This window comes from Lutjanus erythropterus, chromosome 18 (genome assembly GCF_056507025.1).
Source record: "Lutjanus erythropterus isolate fLutEry1 chromosome 18, fLutEry1.hap2, whole genome shotgun sequence".
NCBI lineage: Eukaryota > Metazoa > Chordata > Actinopteri > Lutjaniformes > Lutjanidae > Lutjanus > Lutjanus erythropterus.
In genome coordinates, this window is record NC_139334.1 from 34,973,490 (window position 1) to 34,992,472 (window position 18,983).

At 40.8% G+C, this 18,983-nt stretch overlaps 1 protein-coding gene across 1 annotated transcript in view; it reads left to right on the top strand.

The window, feature by feature from the left end:
- The first annotated feature begins 11,613 nt into the window (after positions 1 to 11,613).
- gabrr2a (gamma-aminobutyric acid type A receptor subunit rho2a) overlaps positions 11,614 to 18,983 on the top strand; it is a 90,823-nt gene continuing 83,453 nt past the window's right edge. The window contains exon 1 of the mRNA XM_084742331.1: positions 11,614 to 11,888. Coding sequence (XP_084598457.1) covers positions 11,752 to 11,888 — 137 coding nt within the window. The 5' untranslated portion in view covers positions 11,614 to 11,751. The remainder of the gene's footprint in view (positions 11,889 to 18,983) is intronic.

Here is an 18,983-nt window from a genome sequence, read left to right on the forward strand (position 1 = left end):
CCTTTCCAAATGGTTCAAAAACAACTCTCTGTTTAATTTGGGTTTGCAATGGAGAAGCGTTTTAGGCCAATTTTACAGCAATGGTGAGAAAAGCCCAAACCATGGACCTTTTTCACAACAGCCATAATTATATGAAATAGTAGAGGACACAGGTGTTACCATTGATACTAATTAAAGCCCTGTTCCATTTAATGTAGCCTGAGCATTTCCAGTGAGCCAACACTCAGAATAGCAGCACCATGATTCTGTTTGACCTGAATGATACAGAACCTTAGTAACATTGGTAACATCTTGTAACACCATTGGTGCTGACTGGACCTTAATTATGATATGCACATAACCTAACATTACACATGTGATTTACATTGTAAAATAGTCAGTTTGGTTTTGGCACAAGAAGTACTTGGTTATGTTTAGAAAAAAGATTGTGGTTTGGGTTAAAATAACAGTTACATATATCACGTGATGGAAGTGATGTCACGAATCCGAAATTATCATCACTGGACCAAAAGCACTCACCAAATCCACCTTTAACTTCGCTCTCAACATCGACAGCTCCTCAGTATCAACCTCCCCTCACATCCGAAATCTTGGCGTCATTTTTGATCAAACCCTCTCCTTCAACCAGCACATTAAACAAATCACCAAAACAGCCTTCTTTCACCTCAAGAACATCGCCTGTCTCCGTCCATCCCTCTTCTCCACAGCTGCAGAAACCCTCATCCACGCCTTCATCACCTCCTGTCTGGACTCCTGCAACAGTCTCCTCTATGGCTCACCATCAAAAACCCTCAATAAGCTCCAGTACATCCAGAACTCTGCTGCTCGACTACTCACCCACACCTGCACCCGCGACCACATCATCCCCGTCCTCCACAAACTCCATTGGCTCCCGATCCCCCAGAGAATTCATTTCAAAATCCTCCTCATCACATACAATACCCTAAATAACCTGGCCCCACCCTACCTGTCTGAACTCCTTCATCGACACACTCCCACCCGTGCACTCCACTCTGCTGATGCTAACCTCCTGCCCCCCACATCTGGACTAAGCACAAATCCTGGGGAGACAAGGCCTTCTCCATCGTTGCTCCCACCCTCTGGACCTCACTCCCCGATATTCAAAAAATCACTCAAGACTCACTTGTTCAACACTATTGTCAATCATTGACAGTTTCTTCTCCTCATCCCTTGCTTGTTTGTTTTTTTCTTTTTGTTGTTTGCTATATTTGTTATTATCTCTCTCTTTTTTGGTCAAAAGTTTTTGAGCAATATGGAGGCATTTTATGTTTTTAATTCTGTTGTTTTTTTATGCTTGAAACCTGGTCACCATTCACTTCCATTGTTTGGGAGATTCTGCAACACTGTTTTCCTGTGAAACTCCAGCAGTGTTTTGCCGACTAAAAAAAAATGAAACCTGCGGCATGAAGGTGAGTAGATAATGACTGAATTTTCATTTTAGGGTGAACCATCCCTTTAAGGTCCCGTTCCACTTAGTGTAGTAGAGCCTCTCCAGTGAGCCACCATCCATGACAGCCACCCTGACTCTGTTTGACCTGAATGGAGCAGAGCATTATTCAGTATCACTGGTAACACTGTGTTCACTCCACTATTTCATGTCAAAATGAAAGGCTGATGTGATTATTGCCCCATGTGTCGATCCACCTCACCTCTTTGGTTTCACATGGACAGCATGCACCTCATATTGGCCACTGCATTCATACACTTTCACACCTCGTTGCACTTATTGTTAGAGCCTACCTTAATAAGTTTTAGTCTGTTATTGCTGAGCTTGGTGTGTCTCCTTTATTTTTTTATGGCCGGTGAGCTGGTCACAACAGATTAATTCTTGCCTTAAGCTGTCTACACACGATCGGCAGTAGAATTGCTTGCTTTGACCTGAGACATTGTTTATCTCTGGGGAGAGCAATTACCTTGGGCAATGTGCTCCACAACACCTATTTTTACTCCTCTGCACCGCACTCATTCTTCTGAGTGTCAACAAATACCAGGGAAAAAAACAATATGTTAGTTCATCTTGCAATATTTTATGACTTCCCTGGGCTATTCTGTTTGTGGCTCTTAGCTGCAGGCCCATTGGTCCCTACTGAAAATGTAGTGTACATCTTCATCAACAGCACTCACACTTCAGTTCTTATTTGGTTTGGTCTTTTCATGAGATTTGGTGACAATAAGAAAATACATAACATGTTAAATTAAGATATTATTTTGGATGATTAGTGTGACTGGGGGGAGGTGGGTGTCTGACCCAAACCCCAGACTACATGGACCTGACAATGCCACTCTGGGAATTTCACCCAGAGAATATACACTCGACAGGTTCAGACATCAGTTCTTAGATGCAAATGAGGAGCAGAGACATGTGTTTCAAGTTAAATCTGGAATGATTTATTAAAAGCAGTTGCAGGGGGGTGCATTACCAGTGCAGGGAAGGGAGGGTGCCAGCCCACAGGTTGGGGTAAGTGAGGGGGAAAGTCAGGGTGCTTCACTACCACCAGTGTGTCAGACACCTGCTCCCACTCACACTGCAAGACAGAGGCACACAATATTAAAACAGCAAGACAAAATGGCATGCAGTATAAAACCCAATACTCACACGCACTATTAAAAATGGCAGAGATTTGAGGCAGCAGTACATGCAAGGAGAAAGACTAGAGGAAAAGGTGAACCCTCCACCCAATCACCCACCACCAGCCGGGCCTAGCCACCCAACCAGCCTGCTACCAGTATAACACCCAGCAACACAAAAGCTTTTAGGCAGTGGTTTAGCAAAAAGATAAAAACAAGCAAAGAAACCTTATTCAGCTCCAAATATGATACTCAAGCTGATAAATTTACAAAGTAATAAAAGAAAAAGAAACCTAAATAACAAACAAACTCAAACAAAATACAGCAAAGTAACCACTACTACAAGAACAGCAGCGGTCACAAGGCTCCTCCTAATAAAAAAAACAAAAAAAAAAACAATGTTAATTACAGACTGCTACAAGGGCAAAATAGGCTCTTAGGAGCTATGCTGCAGTACCTTGAGCAAACACAAAGGAGCTAGATTCTCTGGAGGTCGTCGCCAGGTTACCCCGTTCCTATTACAAGAAGTACGCATTAGTACTTGTACTATGTATATTAATTATATTTCATGAGACAGAGGCCTATCTTCAAGCTGCAAGTTTACATAGATAGCTGGGCACAATAGCATGCCACACGTGTCAGCCTACAGGTACGTGGTACAAACACTTTGAGAGGAGCTAACGCCAACGCCGGCCAGCTCGGGTATACCTGCAAACTGCACCTGTGGGGAGGCCAGTAAAACCCTATTCAGTACAGGCAGACAGAGCGATACAGAAACCACGTAACAAGCATACCTCAGTCTGATGTGCACCCTTCACAGCGGTCACGAAGTCGGGAAATGGCAAGACAGCGCTCACCTGGCTGCCTACTACTCCTTTTAAGGGGAGGCTAGATGGGGAACAGCTGTTGTCCGGTTACTTCCTGCCTACGCCTACGGGGCGGGACAAACAGGGGGAGCTTGCCTCACTACATTAGCATCTCAAGATCATTTGTGTAAGTGAACGTACTGTACCTTATGGTGTACTTTACTGTGTTAGCGCTAATTGTATACATTCAAAATTGTTCCAGTCGAATAATCTAAGAACGAGGGGGATTGTTTTCTGGAAGAAAGGGTATAAGACAAATCCAGCAGAGTACAAGAAGTCAACAAGCTGCCATCAACTTTGGACAAAAAAGGGAATGCAAAATGCACAAACTTTTACTTCATGAAGAGCGTTGCTGTCTGAAAAATCTTGAATACCTGATGAAAAATATGAATTTGTATATTTTTTTAAACTATATATTACACAGCACGTCATCACTTAAATGTGGTGGAGGTGGTCTGTGTTTCCTATTCGCCATTATCCATCTCTGGCTGTTGTCGCAACGAACATCTAACTACTGTGTAAAATTTGTAGAACATTAATATTGCCATCCTAAAAGGAACCTTCATCAGTTACTTGAGGGCCGCTGTCTAATGTTGTCAGTCCAATTATCCATCTGTCACTGTCAGCAGTCAACAGCAGCCCTGGTGTTTTGACAGGAACCCCAAGACCCGCCAGATCTCACAAGAGTGAACAGTTTGACTGAGACTGTGAAAAATCTTGTGAGACTCTCACAGATTTGGGGTTCCCTTTTAGACACGAACAGCAGACACCGACAGTGACGGACACGACGTGCCACAGCAGCACTGCAAGACTCGCTGTTTGTCTATAGAGAGGCAAAGTCACATGGAAAAAATCAGCATCCTTCTCATTTTTCCCTGTTAAAAGTCTTATTTTGTGCAGTTTTTTCTTACTTTGTTGAGGTTCTACAGGCTGGCAAATGTCACACACAGTACAGACTGTAAAGCTGCCTGTGACAAATTATGATTTTTTATATTGGACCATTCAAATAAAAGTTGGATTGACTTGACGTTTAGAATAACATTTATGTTCTACAGCAAACAGAGATTTTAATTGGCAAAAAGAACTTTTAAATTGGCCAACATCATGTGTGTAATTTGTGGCATAATTCAAACGGGATCAAAAAATGATTTGTCCCTCACCATTGACATTGGCGGTAGCTGTGGCTCAGCGGGTAGAGCGAGTCATCTGCTTAGATCAACGGTTCAGTGCCCTGCTCCCTCCAGTCTGCATGTCGAGGTATCCTTGGGCGTGATACTCAACCCCACACTGCTCCAGGCCCTGAAGTGGAGCAGAGGCACCTTGGATGGCAGCCTCTGCAATTATGTGTGTGAATTTAGTGCAAAAGCACTTTAAGTGGTTGCACTACAAATGCACGTTCATTTACCATGCATCCATTTATCAGGACTAAGTTCATATATTTTCCAAAGTTAGGTTCAATGGTGATCCACTGGAAGAGGGGAGACTTTTGTCACTCTCAGCCTCTCTCCAGCCCAACAAAGCGACTTTTTGTGAATGATAGTTATTTTGTGGATGGCTTTCCTGTCCTCTAGCTGTTTGAAAAAGCCGTTAATATTTGTTATCATATTTTTACTATAAGCCATGGAGGTCAAGGAATGTTTATACCTAACATATTTCTTGTCACAGGTACAGCACCAGAGCTCTCACACTACAGTTTCAAGAAACTGCAGTCACAATGTGTGTGCAAATCTAGGAATGTGGCTGTAGGGAGGGTGGCAGGATTCTGCGCTGCACAAAGTGAAATGAAAGTTATTGAACCACACAAAATGAACATACAGTATATAAATACAAGTCAAAAGAGACCCTAAAGCTGTGATAAATCAGAAGAGTTAAAATCCAGCTCAAACAATATAAAAAGCTCCTCAAGAAGTAATAAATTCTGGGTTTTTTTTTCCAAAATAAGTTCACATACCTTGTTTAAATGTCATAAATGTAGTTCTACACCTTGCCTTCATTTAGCATTCAAGTATTCATGCATATGTAATTAGTCTCTGCCCCTTACACACACCCCACACACACCCCCAACCCTCACCCCTATTCCTAGCTACATCCGGCTTCACCTGTGGGCTGGACATTGCTAAAGTTACGTATAGCGCCACCCCCTTGTTTAACAGGATTGGTTCCTTTCTGACATCATATACCCAGCCTGACTGAATCAGGGAGTGTTAAATGTCATATTTTGTCTACATCGAGGAGAAAAGAAACATACAAAATATTTACATTTGAGAAGCTGAAATCAGAGAATATGGACTTTTTCTTACAAAATCACTCACTCAATTATCAAAATAGTCTGCAATTTTTTATATACACAAAAGGCCTGACTATCTTGTCATAAAAAAGAGCTTCACCAAAATGAATACAAAGGTGGCAATGACCAATAAACCTGTTTTTTCAACACAAAAGGTGACTACATGCGGGGAAGAAAGTGTGCAGAGTACTCCAACTCACCTAGTGTCCTCAATCTCCCACCACCTATCTTCTTACAAATACAAAAAAACAAAACAGTCAGCTCAACAAAAGCAGCAGGCAGCTGCAGGCAGGCTCAGAGCAGCAGAGTGAGAGACTTGAACTCCTCAGGCTGGTTCCACTTATTGAATGCCCTGAATCCTGATTGGCCAGCTCCAAGCTGAGAGGACCAATGAGCAGCCTGTCCAGGTCTTCACAGGTGAATCCCCATTCAGTTGTTATCACCTGGAGACAAAAGAGGGGAGGGAAAGCAGGAGAGAAAACCAACAAACAGGTCCTTGAAAGAGATGGACCCTTTATGACCACTTTTATGAACCACCCTAGAGATGGTTGTGTGTGAAAATCCCAGAAGATCAGCAGTTTCTGAAATACTCAGACCAGCCCAACAACCATGCCACGTTCATAGTCACTTAAATCACCCCATTCTGATGCTCGGTTTGAACTTCAGCGGTTTGTCTCGACCATGTCAACATGCCTAAAGTTGCTGCTATGTGATTGTCTGATTATGTCCGTTAACCAGCATAAGTATAAGAAGGTCACACCCAATTATAGAAAGTTAACACAAAATTTATTGTGAGAGAACACAAAATATATTGTGCTGGAATGCAAAAGTAGTCCTAAAAAATATCTTGCGATGACCCTTAGGGGCGTCCGTAGATTTGGTAGTCATTGAGTCGTTGAGTGGTGTATGACGATGTGCTGGGTCGATGAAATGGTTAAAAAAAAAAAGCCCAACAAAGTGATTGCTTGAGAATAAGAACTACTTTGTAGATGTTTTTTGTTCCTTCTTTTAGCTGTTTGACAAAGCTTTTAATATCTGTTTTAATATTTGTACTATGGGTCATGGAAGGAAGTTTCCTTACTCAACAACATTTTTCTTGTCCATTGCCACAGATACAATTCCAGAGCTTTCACACTACAGTTTCAAGGCACTGTAGTCACAAGTGTGTGTGTAGGGAGGGGGGCTGGATTCTGTGCTCCACCTTTGCATGGCCTGGCCCTGCAACAAGTGAAAACGAGGGTTATTGAACTACACAAAATGAACTTGCTGTACAGTATCTTAATCAAGAGTCCTCATACTGTGATAAATCAGAAGAGTTACAGCATAACTTTTTTCCAGGATAATCTTTTGTTGTTGAAAGCCATGTAAAAGTTAGTGTATTGTAAATCTGAAGGGAGTCTGATCATATTCAATATGTATCATATGGTTAACAAATCCCATTTAGACCCAACCAAGAAAAGTGTGTCTATTAAAGTGTGATATATCTTCTGCAGAGCCCCATTGTTGTCCAAAAACTATTAAAAAGACATCAGTGAGCTGCCCAGTTAATGATTATTTTGACTCTGAGCCACATAAACCATCATGCTGTCGTAAGTACACACTAGTAGAGATGACCTGCTAAGGTTTTTTGGCCCCCGTCCCAATCTGAGTCATTTAACACTGGGTATCAGCCAAAGTCCAATCTGATACTTTACAAGGTATCAAGGTCATTTATTTATTATTACACAACACAGGGCTGCACAACGAAAATGAAATTGTAGTCCTTCCACACACACACAATATATATTTAAAGATAATTAATAGGCCTAGAAATTGATAAAATATAAAATAAAACAATATATGCAGTTTTTTTTTTATGTACATATATCCATATACATGTATGAACCCAGAAAATAATTCTCTGCATTTTTAAAATTTGTGTCAGGTTGAATGTAATGTTTGACATCTGAAAACCTGTGCATCAACTTTGACTGTGTTTGAGCGTGAAGCATCTTTGATCAAAGTAGGGATGCATCGATGTTCATGCACCTGTACTTATAAAACTCCTCCGATACCACCACACCAATACGATTTTATTAAAAGTAACCACTTCAACACTAACCTGACACACCAAATGGTTTGTTACTCAGAACCATCTAGGAAGTCATCCTTAGAAACTGTAAGGAAAAGGGCAGGCACTTTCAAAAGACACTTGGCTTGTGTTTTGACGAACCATCTGTCTATTACATCTAACATGAGCTAACTTAAACCTGTCAGATCAGTGAAACATATCACAGAGTACCAGAGTTACAGGATTCATGAAAACCCTTCAGTTCTGATCTGAACTGCTGAAAAGCTGTACCACTTTTGGTCTGGACACAAACAGCTAACTTGAAGCCTGGCAAGATGGATTCTCGTGTGATCTCAGGAACCCAGCTGCCTCACGAGGTAACTTCAAGACAAGCAATTCGATCAAACAAAACCAACAAGTTTCAGAGTTCAAGGAGTTTGCTAATGCTTGCCCTCTTTTTTGCAGCTACAACTGCAATTATTAGCCGGAGACTCGCTGTCCACAAAGCCATCAACCAATGACTGCAGGAACGTGCTGTACAGTGCTGTCCAATTTAAACTGACAGGGGAAAAGCTTCGGCCTGCATCTCTCTTGGGCATCTGTCTGTAAAATGCTTTGACAGTAAATAAGCTTGTTGAAAACCTCAGCTGATTAATCCACAGACAAAGGAAAAAGACACAGCTGCCACAAGTGTGTAACCCTCTTGTCTTGGTTGTTAGCATTCTCCAGTCCTTCTGGCTGTGGGTAACAAGCAGGTTACAAATTCTCTTTGTATACTATTCTTCACCAAAACTGCGTGACAGTACAGTACACCCAACTTAACTCTTTCAGGTTCACAACAGTGAAGAGTGCCCTCCTAAACAACTGCAGGTAGGAACTAATTCACCTCAGGAAAGAGGGATAAGCAACATAAATACTACACATGTAAAGATATAATTGAGATAATTGTCAAAGTGTAAATGGTAATCAATTATTTTATGTAACCGCATGTATTGTTTGTAATAGTAAACTTAATTATGCAATTCCATAATAATGTTGTGGAATTAATGCTAGTGAAAAATATAAGGTACACAGTAAACTGCACAGCTAAATAAGGAAATTAGCAGAGTAACTTAATATAAATTACGCAAAAATATATATGTACAGTAACCATATAATATAATATATATGTACAGTACACTAGCAGCAACAACGATTTGTTACATTCAGAAAGTGAGGAACTTCTGATGAAAATAAAATGTTACAATCACAGAAAGAACCGCAATGGTATTATGGTATGATTGAGTACTCATATCAGTATCATTAAGTACCCAAGTATAAGTACTTGTACTTGGTCTGAAAAAAGTGCATCCCTAGATGAAACATTAGAGATCTCCCGTCCTGCTGGAGTCTTGCATCAGTTCTGAGTAGTGTCCACCCATCACGTGCAACACCTTGATCCGCAGTGTGTTGATTCAGGTAAGATGTGACATAGCAGTCTGCTTTTCCTGTTGGTTGGCCAACCTGAGTCCCATTTCATCTGTTTCATGTTCCAGACCAGACATTAGCCTTCAGTCCAAGATCTGTTGCCCTTCAATCCAAACCCCCTTCTTCCCTTTCCACTGCCTACCAGTATATTTCTGTCATAAATGATGCATGTTTCAGCAATAAAGCTGAAAAAATAACAGGCTGAAACAAAAATGTAGCAATGTCTAAAGGTGCATGCACTGCCAATGTTTCTGATCAGTTTGGTTTTAATTAGTTGATGCTAAAAAACGTCTTTCACATCATGGCTGACAGCTGAGCCCCGCTTGGGATCCAGAGCAAGGGAACAATGCAAGATGGCAGCACTCATATCCAACGTATTTTTGCTTCATTTTTGTACAGTGTGAGGAAGTGGAGACGCGTCGTCCATCTTTTCTTTACAGTGAACAGCTGTGACTTCATCATGAAGGTGCTGCGTAGTGCTAAGCAATGAAAAACATTCACCCACAGACTTTTTTGCAGTGATAGTGATCAAGTTTCATGCATGGTGTATAATTTGGGCTTCAGTCTGTTGCCCAAGGACACTTTGACACTCTGTTACTGTCCGATTCCACCAAGCATGGCGGCATTGTGGTTACTCTAGACAACGCTTTTGATTCCACCAGAAGCGCCACAGCACATCCCAGAAGCGTCTCTCCGCTCTACGTAGCATTTATCTGTTATCGATCTGTGTAGCATTTACATGTTATCTATTTTTGACCAAAGCCACATCAAGCTGCACAGAGCAGATTGAGATGGGCAGGAAATGAGGAACAGCACAGAGAATTTGTTCAATTTTCAAAATAAAAGACCCCAAGCAGACTCCTGATCATAAAAAGACAAAAACAGAAACTATTTAATTACATAGCTTACTTACCCATGGTAGAAGTGTGACCTCTGACAGATGTCTTCTGGCTAAATGGGCCACATAAAACAGAACAGAACTGTCTGTCTCTTAAATTTACAAAAGAGAAAAAATAAAACAAACCAAAAAATATACAAAAAAGAGAAACCTTGTCATTATTTCATGATTTGGAGACCTAATTTTATATACTTAGTGACTTTGGACAAAACCAGAGCTGGTGATTGTTGGGACAGTGGAAAGACAAACCACGATGTTTTTGGTGAGTTTTATTTAGTTTCTGTGAAGTTTGAATGAAGCTGACGATGACACAAAAGGATGATTCTGGGGAGTTTGGCGAGAGCAATTAAACAGCTGTTTCTGGTCAAACAAAATCTAGCTTACTCTTCATCTCTCACTGTTGTGATCTTTTCCATAATGTTGTCAGACACTTACAATGACAGTCCAAGCCTGTCAGTGATGAAAGGAAACACAAACAACAAGCAAATGTCACCTGCTCTGTGCACGCCGTGGGTGTGCCTGCTACATGAGGTGGCTGACAGTGCGTCTCGATGCGCATTTCACAGTTAGTTCTGTGATTTGTGGCGATTTAGAGACTCAATTTGTAAAGTTTACAGCCTGTCATGCTGTTACATTGCTCTGTGTAAAAAAGAGAGCTGAAACTTGTTTACCAACCACTCCTTTCAACCTCTCTCATCAGTCAGCCGACAGCGTATGTGGTCCACAGGATATTTTTTTAATAAGTGCACCAGGTAATATAAAAATATATTCATGATTCCCTTTATTTCCTCATGTAAATGTTCTCCTTGTGCATGTTTATAAGCTTCTGTCTGTTTTATCCTGTAACTGTGATGCACACTGACTGTCAAAGGAAAAAAAACGAACGCACAACTGTCGACTACAGGAGCGCCGACTGAGGATTCAAATCATCGACTATCAGGGGGCAGCCAGAACACATATATTGTTGCTTTATACAGTCTTTAAGGGGAGGCGGGACTCAAACCAACAGCAGCCTTCTTTAAAAAATATTAGTCACAGGCACAGCACTAATTATGAAATAGTGGGTGAGTCTCTGTGGCCCCAGAGAGGCTTGCTCCGGCCTTGCACCAAGTGAAAATGGGGGTTGATTTAAACTGCTCCAGCATGTCCCTGAGTGCAGTGAAACATGATTCCTGTGATGAGGTTTTTATTTACAAGAGGGAGGAATAATCTGCCTCTCTTGTTGTGTCATGCCAGGCTGCAAATAATCCCCGCGCGCGTGTGTGTGCGCGTCTCTGTGTGTGTATGTGTGTGTGTGTTTCCCCCTCTGAGCATGTAGGCTACAGATGTTCAGTCTCTCTCGCTCTCTCCTCTCTCTCTCCTCTCTCTCTCTCTCCCTCTCTCTCCCTCGTGAGGAGGACAGTGTATAGGATCACTCTCTCTCACACACTCTCTCTCACACACACGCGTTCCTCTCCTGCAGCCTCGCGCTGGAGACAGTGTGATGCGATGAGCGAGGACGCGTCCGCCGTCTGCTGAGCACCATGCGCTGCTGCCGGCTGATCCCTGCTGGAATGAACCGAGCGAGAGGGGCTTTCAAGGGACTCACCTGTGGATGTGCGCCGTCAACATGCCTTTTATGACCAAACCTCTGATCCTGCTGCTGTGTCTGCTCGTTACCGGTGAATGCCGCCGGCACGGCCACCGGGTGCGGAGATGGACGGGCACCGTGGAGACGCAAAAGCACGGCACGTAAGTGGAAGAGAGGGAAATGAATAGATGTGCAGATACAATACTTTTCACTGAACTGCCATCCACTAACAACTATTTATTGGTGAATGGAGAGTAGTGATGCTGTCACCTGTTATATTATTTAGGAATATTTACATTTTCCAAATTAAAAACAGAATAAAAAATAGCAGTTGCCACAACAAACTGCTGCTGTATGTGCAAATAGACGCAACATGCATAATGGAGTATATGTTGGGTGATATGATGGTATAAAGCCATGGGATCAGTTTGAAATGCAACTTTCTTGGCACCTTATTTTAATTTTCTCAGTATTATTTTAGTGTTAAAAATGACGCTTTTATTTACTGATATGATAAAAAAGCAACAGTTAAAGTCTGAACTTTGTGCACTGCATTAATGAGGTGTGGTCAGAAGTGGATCTCTTTGGCTTTGTTGCACAATAGTGATATCTTGATGATAAGCAAGTGGCAGTTTGTATTATGCATAAACACAAGATTATTTACACATTTATTGATTCATTCATCTAAGGCTGGGCAATATATCGATATTATATCAATATCATGATATGAGACTAGATATTTTGGATATCGTCAGGGGTGTTTCTAGAGAGGGGGCACTGGCCACCCCGAAATCTAATTGGCCACCCCATTATCCCTAAGTATGATAAATTATCTGTCCAATCAGAGGTGGGACCTTAGTTTTAATCAACTGTTTGATAAGCGTATTTAAATGTGCATTGTTTTCTTTTTTATGTAGCCTTCTTTTATTTATTTCCGTTTTTTTTACAATATGTTAATTTAGCCTAAAAATGATCTGAATAATAGATAATTAAAATAAAAGATTTTTAATGATGAAGAGTGGTGGATAAATTTAGGAGTCGCACAGCCTGAGGGATAGGCGCACAATGGAGGTACAATTTCCTTTTGAGGACTTAAAGAATAAAGTTTGGAAGCTTTATTTTGTGTATTTATATCTGCATAAGTCAGTGCTCAATTAAGGCCACCCCTCTAAAAAAGTCATGAAATGCCCCTGGATATTTTTATACCATTATATTGCCTCAGTGTTGTCTTTTCCTGGTTTTAAAGGCTACATCACAGTGAAGTGATGCTGTTTTCTGACTGTTCTAGCTGTTCTGTTATTTGTCTTTACCAACATAGTCATTATATCCACATTGCAGATGCTTAATTATCAAAACTCTCACAACATCAATAAACATCTTATTCTTTCAACGTATTTTCTCAAAAATATTGATTTTTGATAGGTCTACATTGCGCAGCCTTAAAGGGACAGTTTACCCCAAAATCAAAAGCACATAATCTTCCCCTGGCATGGAGTGCTATTGTCCATCTAGTTTCTTTTTTTCTTTTTGGTGTGAGTTGTAGAGTCTTGGAGATATCGGCTGCAGAGATGTCTACCTTCTCTCCAGTATAATAGGACTAAATGGCACTTGGCTTGTAGTGCTCGAAGCACGAAAAAAATACATTTGAAAAACTCTAAACCAGTGTCTCTTTCTGAAAATCATGACCCAGTAATTCAAGAGCTCTAACTCAAGCAGTTTCATGTAGGTACTACTTTCTTTCTGCAGTAAAATTTGCTAGAAATACTTTGGAACCTACTGGAACTACTTTGTTTCTGCTAGAGAGAAAGTTGCTCCTACATAAAACTTCTTACAACAAGGTAATCTTGTGTAAGAGGAATTTTGGAAAAAGATGCCAGTTTTGAATGTTATACATATTTTTTTAGCGCTTTTAGCACCACAAGCCCAGTGCCTTTTAGTCCCATTATATTGGAGAGACTTTACAGTTTATCTCTCCAAAATTCTGCAGCTCACACCAAAAAATCTGGATAGATAAATAGTGCCAGAGTGCAGGGGAAAATATGTATTTCAGATTTTGGGTTGAACTTTTTGATTAAATTCACCACATAGAAGAAATCATATAAAAAGAGTTTAAATGAGGCTAATCTGTTTGCATGGACTGTGTTTGAAATGAACTACAGTTATATCAGTGCCAAGTGCTCTGCCAAACTTTTACCCACACACACTGATAAAGTGGAGGTGGTGGAGCTGCCTGCAAGACTCTGACCTGCTCATCATAAGGAGTTTGGGTTTCAGACAGACACTTTCTCATACTTTTAGAGACTGTCCTCTCCATCATTTGTATAAATGCCTCAAACAACCAGCATTTCTGTTTACCAGACAAAGGACCTCTAGTGGCTGTGTAAATTATGACTAAGCAATGACAAAAGTAGCGTGACGCTGACATAGAGCTTCAAAACCCTTTAGGGTTGAGGCCAGGGTGCATGAATGGGTCAGATCTTTCCCCTACCATCTGTCAGCTTTGGTTTCTCATAACATTTAGCTACAGTCTTTCCCCTAACACCTTAAAGGGAGAGTTCAGTTTTTTTTTTGTTTTTTTTTTTGTTTTTTTTTTAAGTGGGGTTGTATAATGTATTTATCCATAGTCAGTATCTGAAGAAATAGCCATATAGGAAGCTAATTAATCCGCTGCTGTGGACAGAGTTGGCAGCACTATACTTAGAATATTTTCTCCACTTTCCCTTGCTGTCAGAGAGACTTTTATGACTTTCATTATGTGAGCCAAATGTCGCTCTCTCACTCAACCAGGCTCCACCAGACCAGCAGGGACCAGTTTGTTGACAGGGAATACAGTCCCGAGGTGGTTTTCTTGGCAGTTGTTGCTCCTAGCAACCTGCTGTAGAGTCAGCTAATTAGCCAACTAGTTCCATGGCTAACCAAGCTAACTAGAAAATGCCAGCTACAGATTACAGCAGACAGCAGTTAGCCTACTTTAGCAAGTAAACTAGCTAACCACCATCTGTCCATCAGGTAACTCTCTAAGCTGAATCACCTTAGTACTGTACTCCAAAGTGAAACTGGCCTCCTTTAATGAGATATTTATGACAGATCAGTGTAAGTGTATGCTATATTTAGAATGTTTTCACCATTTTATTTTGCCATCAGATAGCCATTAATGATGGGAAACTGCTGCTCTGTGAACCAAATATCGCTCTCTCACTAAACCAGACTCCACCAGTCTGATAGTGGCAGGTTTCGTGGCAGGGAATAAAGTACTGTGGTGGTTTACATGCTGGGCTTTGGTCCTGGCACCTGGGGCAGGGTTAGCTAATTAGGCGGCTAGCAAAACAGCTAAATGGGCTAACTTGTTAACACCAGCTACAGATAACAGCAGACAACAGTAAGCCTACTTTGGCAGCAAGAAAACTAGTCCAGGAAATGATTCATGGTACCATTATAAAAACATTTGACGGTATAATAAAACGTAATGACATCTTTGTGGCAAGTCAAAAATGTACCCCTTCACTTGAGATCAAGGAAAATATTCACAAAATGCTCTTAGTGGTCTCACGACAGCCGGTGTCAAAACCAAACTCATTTGATCGTATAATGTAATGATAAAACATAAAGCTTAAGCAGTTTCTTTACATTTGATCATGTCAAGTTGTCTGTCCTAACCAACCAGACTTCTTTTGCAAAAACAGTCATTTTAGAACACGGGAGCTGCTGGTCTCCTCCTGCCTCAGCTGGTTAGTTTGTGTTGTTGTGTGACTGGTTGGACTGGAGAGAGCAACATTGCAGGTTCCTTTTGGAAAAGGCGATCTGAATGAAAGGTAACTTAGTGAAAATATCACAAATATAGTGTGCACTGATATTGAATTTTTTGGTGGCTAAAATATGTTTTGCTGAAGACCTATTTTTATAGGAATCATGTCGATATATTTGCCTCGAGTGGCACAAACGGTGCAGTCCTGCTGGTAGGGGAACCAGATGAGAAAACACTCATATGAGTCCTTCTGGAAGGCAGTGACTCACACCCTACTTTGCTGCCTGGTTTGGGGGACTTGTCGTAGTATTAGGACGATCAAAGAGACTGTCCTCTCAGTCTGTCTCATTGTTTCAGCAAATATTAAAAAACAGGGAGGCTGACTGGGGTTCCAGAGTCCTGTCTGTTCTTATGGTTGTTATAATGTGCTGCTTAACCCAGTATGAACCTTAATAGAAGTTGTTATGCATGATTATGAGCATATGTAAATCCTTGTCTTATAATGTTGACTGAATGTGCTTGTAATGCTTGTAAACATGACCTTCATAGGAAGTGTCATCAGCACCTCCTCATTATGTTCATAGAAAATGTGATGGTCAGCATTGTGTTTCCTTCAAAGTAGATTTGCTGTTGCAAATTAGTTGCATAGAAGTGTAATTTGTAGGAGACAGGGTTGAACCCGAGAGCTATTTTCTTCTTGTTTATTCTTGGTTTTGTTTTTGTCCACGACTGTAACTATTCCATAACCTTAGCCAGGTGGTTGTTATTTCAACCATACAACAATACATGTTTGCTTAAAGGAGAAATCTATTTACTGTAATAAATCATAAATTGATGATATGATATGTCATCAGAGATCAAGGAAACATGTTGAGTTGAAATACTCGCTACTCTGACAACAGCACGCCTGCCACAGCATTCCCCTTTGAAGTTTCTATTCCGGGCCAGAATTTCAGATTAATTAAAGTTAAAATGAATGCCAAAATGAGTAACTGTCTGTTTATGAGTCGTGAGATATCATTAATAATCTTTTAGAGGGAGAGGATGTTTGTAACTGTTAAACTGAGCAAAATGTTAATGGAGTAATGATAGATGACAGTCACTGAGCTCAAACTCCAGAGTGTGTTATTTCAGAGCAGTGGGCTTTTGTTTTCAGATGAATGTACTTAACATAGCATTGACAGGCAACTAACAGTCATAAACAGCTGATCAGCTGACAGCAGAGGACTCGTCCTCGCTTGTTATTGTCAGTATACAGATGTTGCATGCGTCCTGCATTCCTGCGGAGCTCCTGCAGCCTGCCTGAGCTTCCCTGAGTTGGAGAAGGAGGGGACGGGGAGAAACATCTCGCTTCAAACAGAGATCATATATTAAACAGGACTACAGCCAATGTAATATCCAGTCTGTGGCTCTAACTCAATATTTGGACTGCAGTGCCCATTTTTGGATGCACAATAGCTACATATTGCTCCTTTAACTCTGTCTAGCCTTTTTGTGCTTGACTCGAACCAAATCTATATAATAATCTATATAATAATTTGTAAAGATTATACTGTATACTGTATGGAATCTATAACATACAGTAGATTACAAACTTGTGTATGTTGCCCTGTTGACGGAGGCCATAGATAGAAGGTACTCTATGGATGAGTGCAGTTACAAACGTATTTTGGAGGACTTGTTGGAATCAAACCAACAACACAGCAGCAGCAGCTCGGTCTGTGGAGACTTGGCATGGGGACCAGTTCAAGTCCAGTACAGACCATAGTACGGAGAGTGGCCTGGTAGCTGGAGAGGTGCCAGTTCACTGCCTAGATGCCCTCAAGCAAGGTACAAACATTTAACTGCTCGGGGGTAGCACTATGTAGTAGCAGCACACTAACTCTCTTCCCTGAGTTGCATATCTATGGTTCCTGTGTGTGTGTGTGTGTGTGTGTGTGTGTGTGTGTGTGTGTGTGTGTGTGTGTGTGTGTGTGTGTGTGTGTGCATGTGTGCATGTATTTCAGGCTTATCTGTGTATAAACTCTATAATGCACTGAAAAAATGTAATTTCCCCCTTGGGGATTAACAAACTAATTCCTCTTCGTCTTCTTCTTAATTATCTGATGTATCTCAAGAAGAAGGGCTCATGATTTACATCACAGTGTAAAGTCATGTGCATGCTAATCACAACAACTCTGCCAGAGCATAATAACAGCTACAACACTGGTAAACATTGATCGAACTGATATCTTTTTTCAAATTATTGTCATGTGAAACACAAACTTCAATCAGAATGTATGGGAGAGGAAAAGATGAAAAGATGCAAATCAAAAGCAAACTTGGTGTTCAAGCAGAGCTCAGACTTCTTAGAAGGAACCCTAACTCCGCTGTAAGTCATTTTCACTATTTGCCATATTAAAGGGACTTTTTTGGATATTTGAAGAGTGTTTGTTGGTGTTTGTCAGTGTATTACTTAGAATAGGTGGCTGTTGACACACTCCCAGTTTGGGGAAGCAGTAGGAGTACCAGTGTAGGAAGTTTTCAATCAATATCAGTTACTATCAGGCCTAGTTTTGCAAATCCACCCCCACTCACACCCGTGAAACTGAAATAATTGCGGGTGATGGGTCGGATCTGGTTCTCAAAGTCAAATCCGCACCCGCCCAAACCATGACAATAACTGCTGTGACCCGACCTGCACCCTTGATTTAACACTTACTTGTGTTCTCAACTGTTGCAGTGACTCTTTAGCTTGCGACTCTCAAAAGCTCAGTCTTTGAGCACAATGAAATCCTCCCAAATGTCCAACTTGACTTTTGATGATGTATTGTCCACTCTTTTAGTCAATATAAATGTTAAAAATACTCCAGGGGGAAAAGACTGTAGATTGTATTGTATGTTATGCTATTGTTCTAACCTTCTGCCCACCTGCAATTAATTATTTCTTTATCATCCGTTTGCCTGTGAATTCATATAAAAATGTTTTTGTGTGTCACCCGTTGGGTACCTGCAGGTATGCAACCCAGTGCAGGACCCTAATTTAGAATATTCGGTAACACTATTTGAAGGATTGTGCATAAAACTGTCATTATACTGTCATAACCATGCCATGACACCAAAAGTGAACATGAGGGAGTCTTTATGAATGCTTATGACTGTCATTGAGTGTCATTTGGTCAGTCATGTCACTTTTAATGCCAATGTGACATTGTTTCTGAGATGTTGTTATGACAGCTTGACATTAATCAAGCCAATAATGTCTTTGTCATTACAACTTGATTTTATCAAACTTAAAGAAATAATTTAGCTTCATATTTTAATATGACATTAAACACGATTGGCTATTTTTCAAGTGAAGTGGTACATTTTAGGCTTACCTTGTCATTAAGTTTTATTACACTGACAAATTCTCTTGTAACTGTGCCCTGAATAATATAGTAAAGATGTCATTAAATGTTATAAAGCCAGTTTGCTGACAGAGTACAGTACCAAGGTGATTTAGCTTACAGAGTTGTCTGATGGACAGATA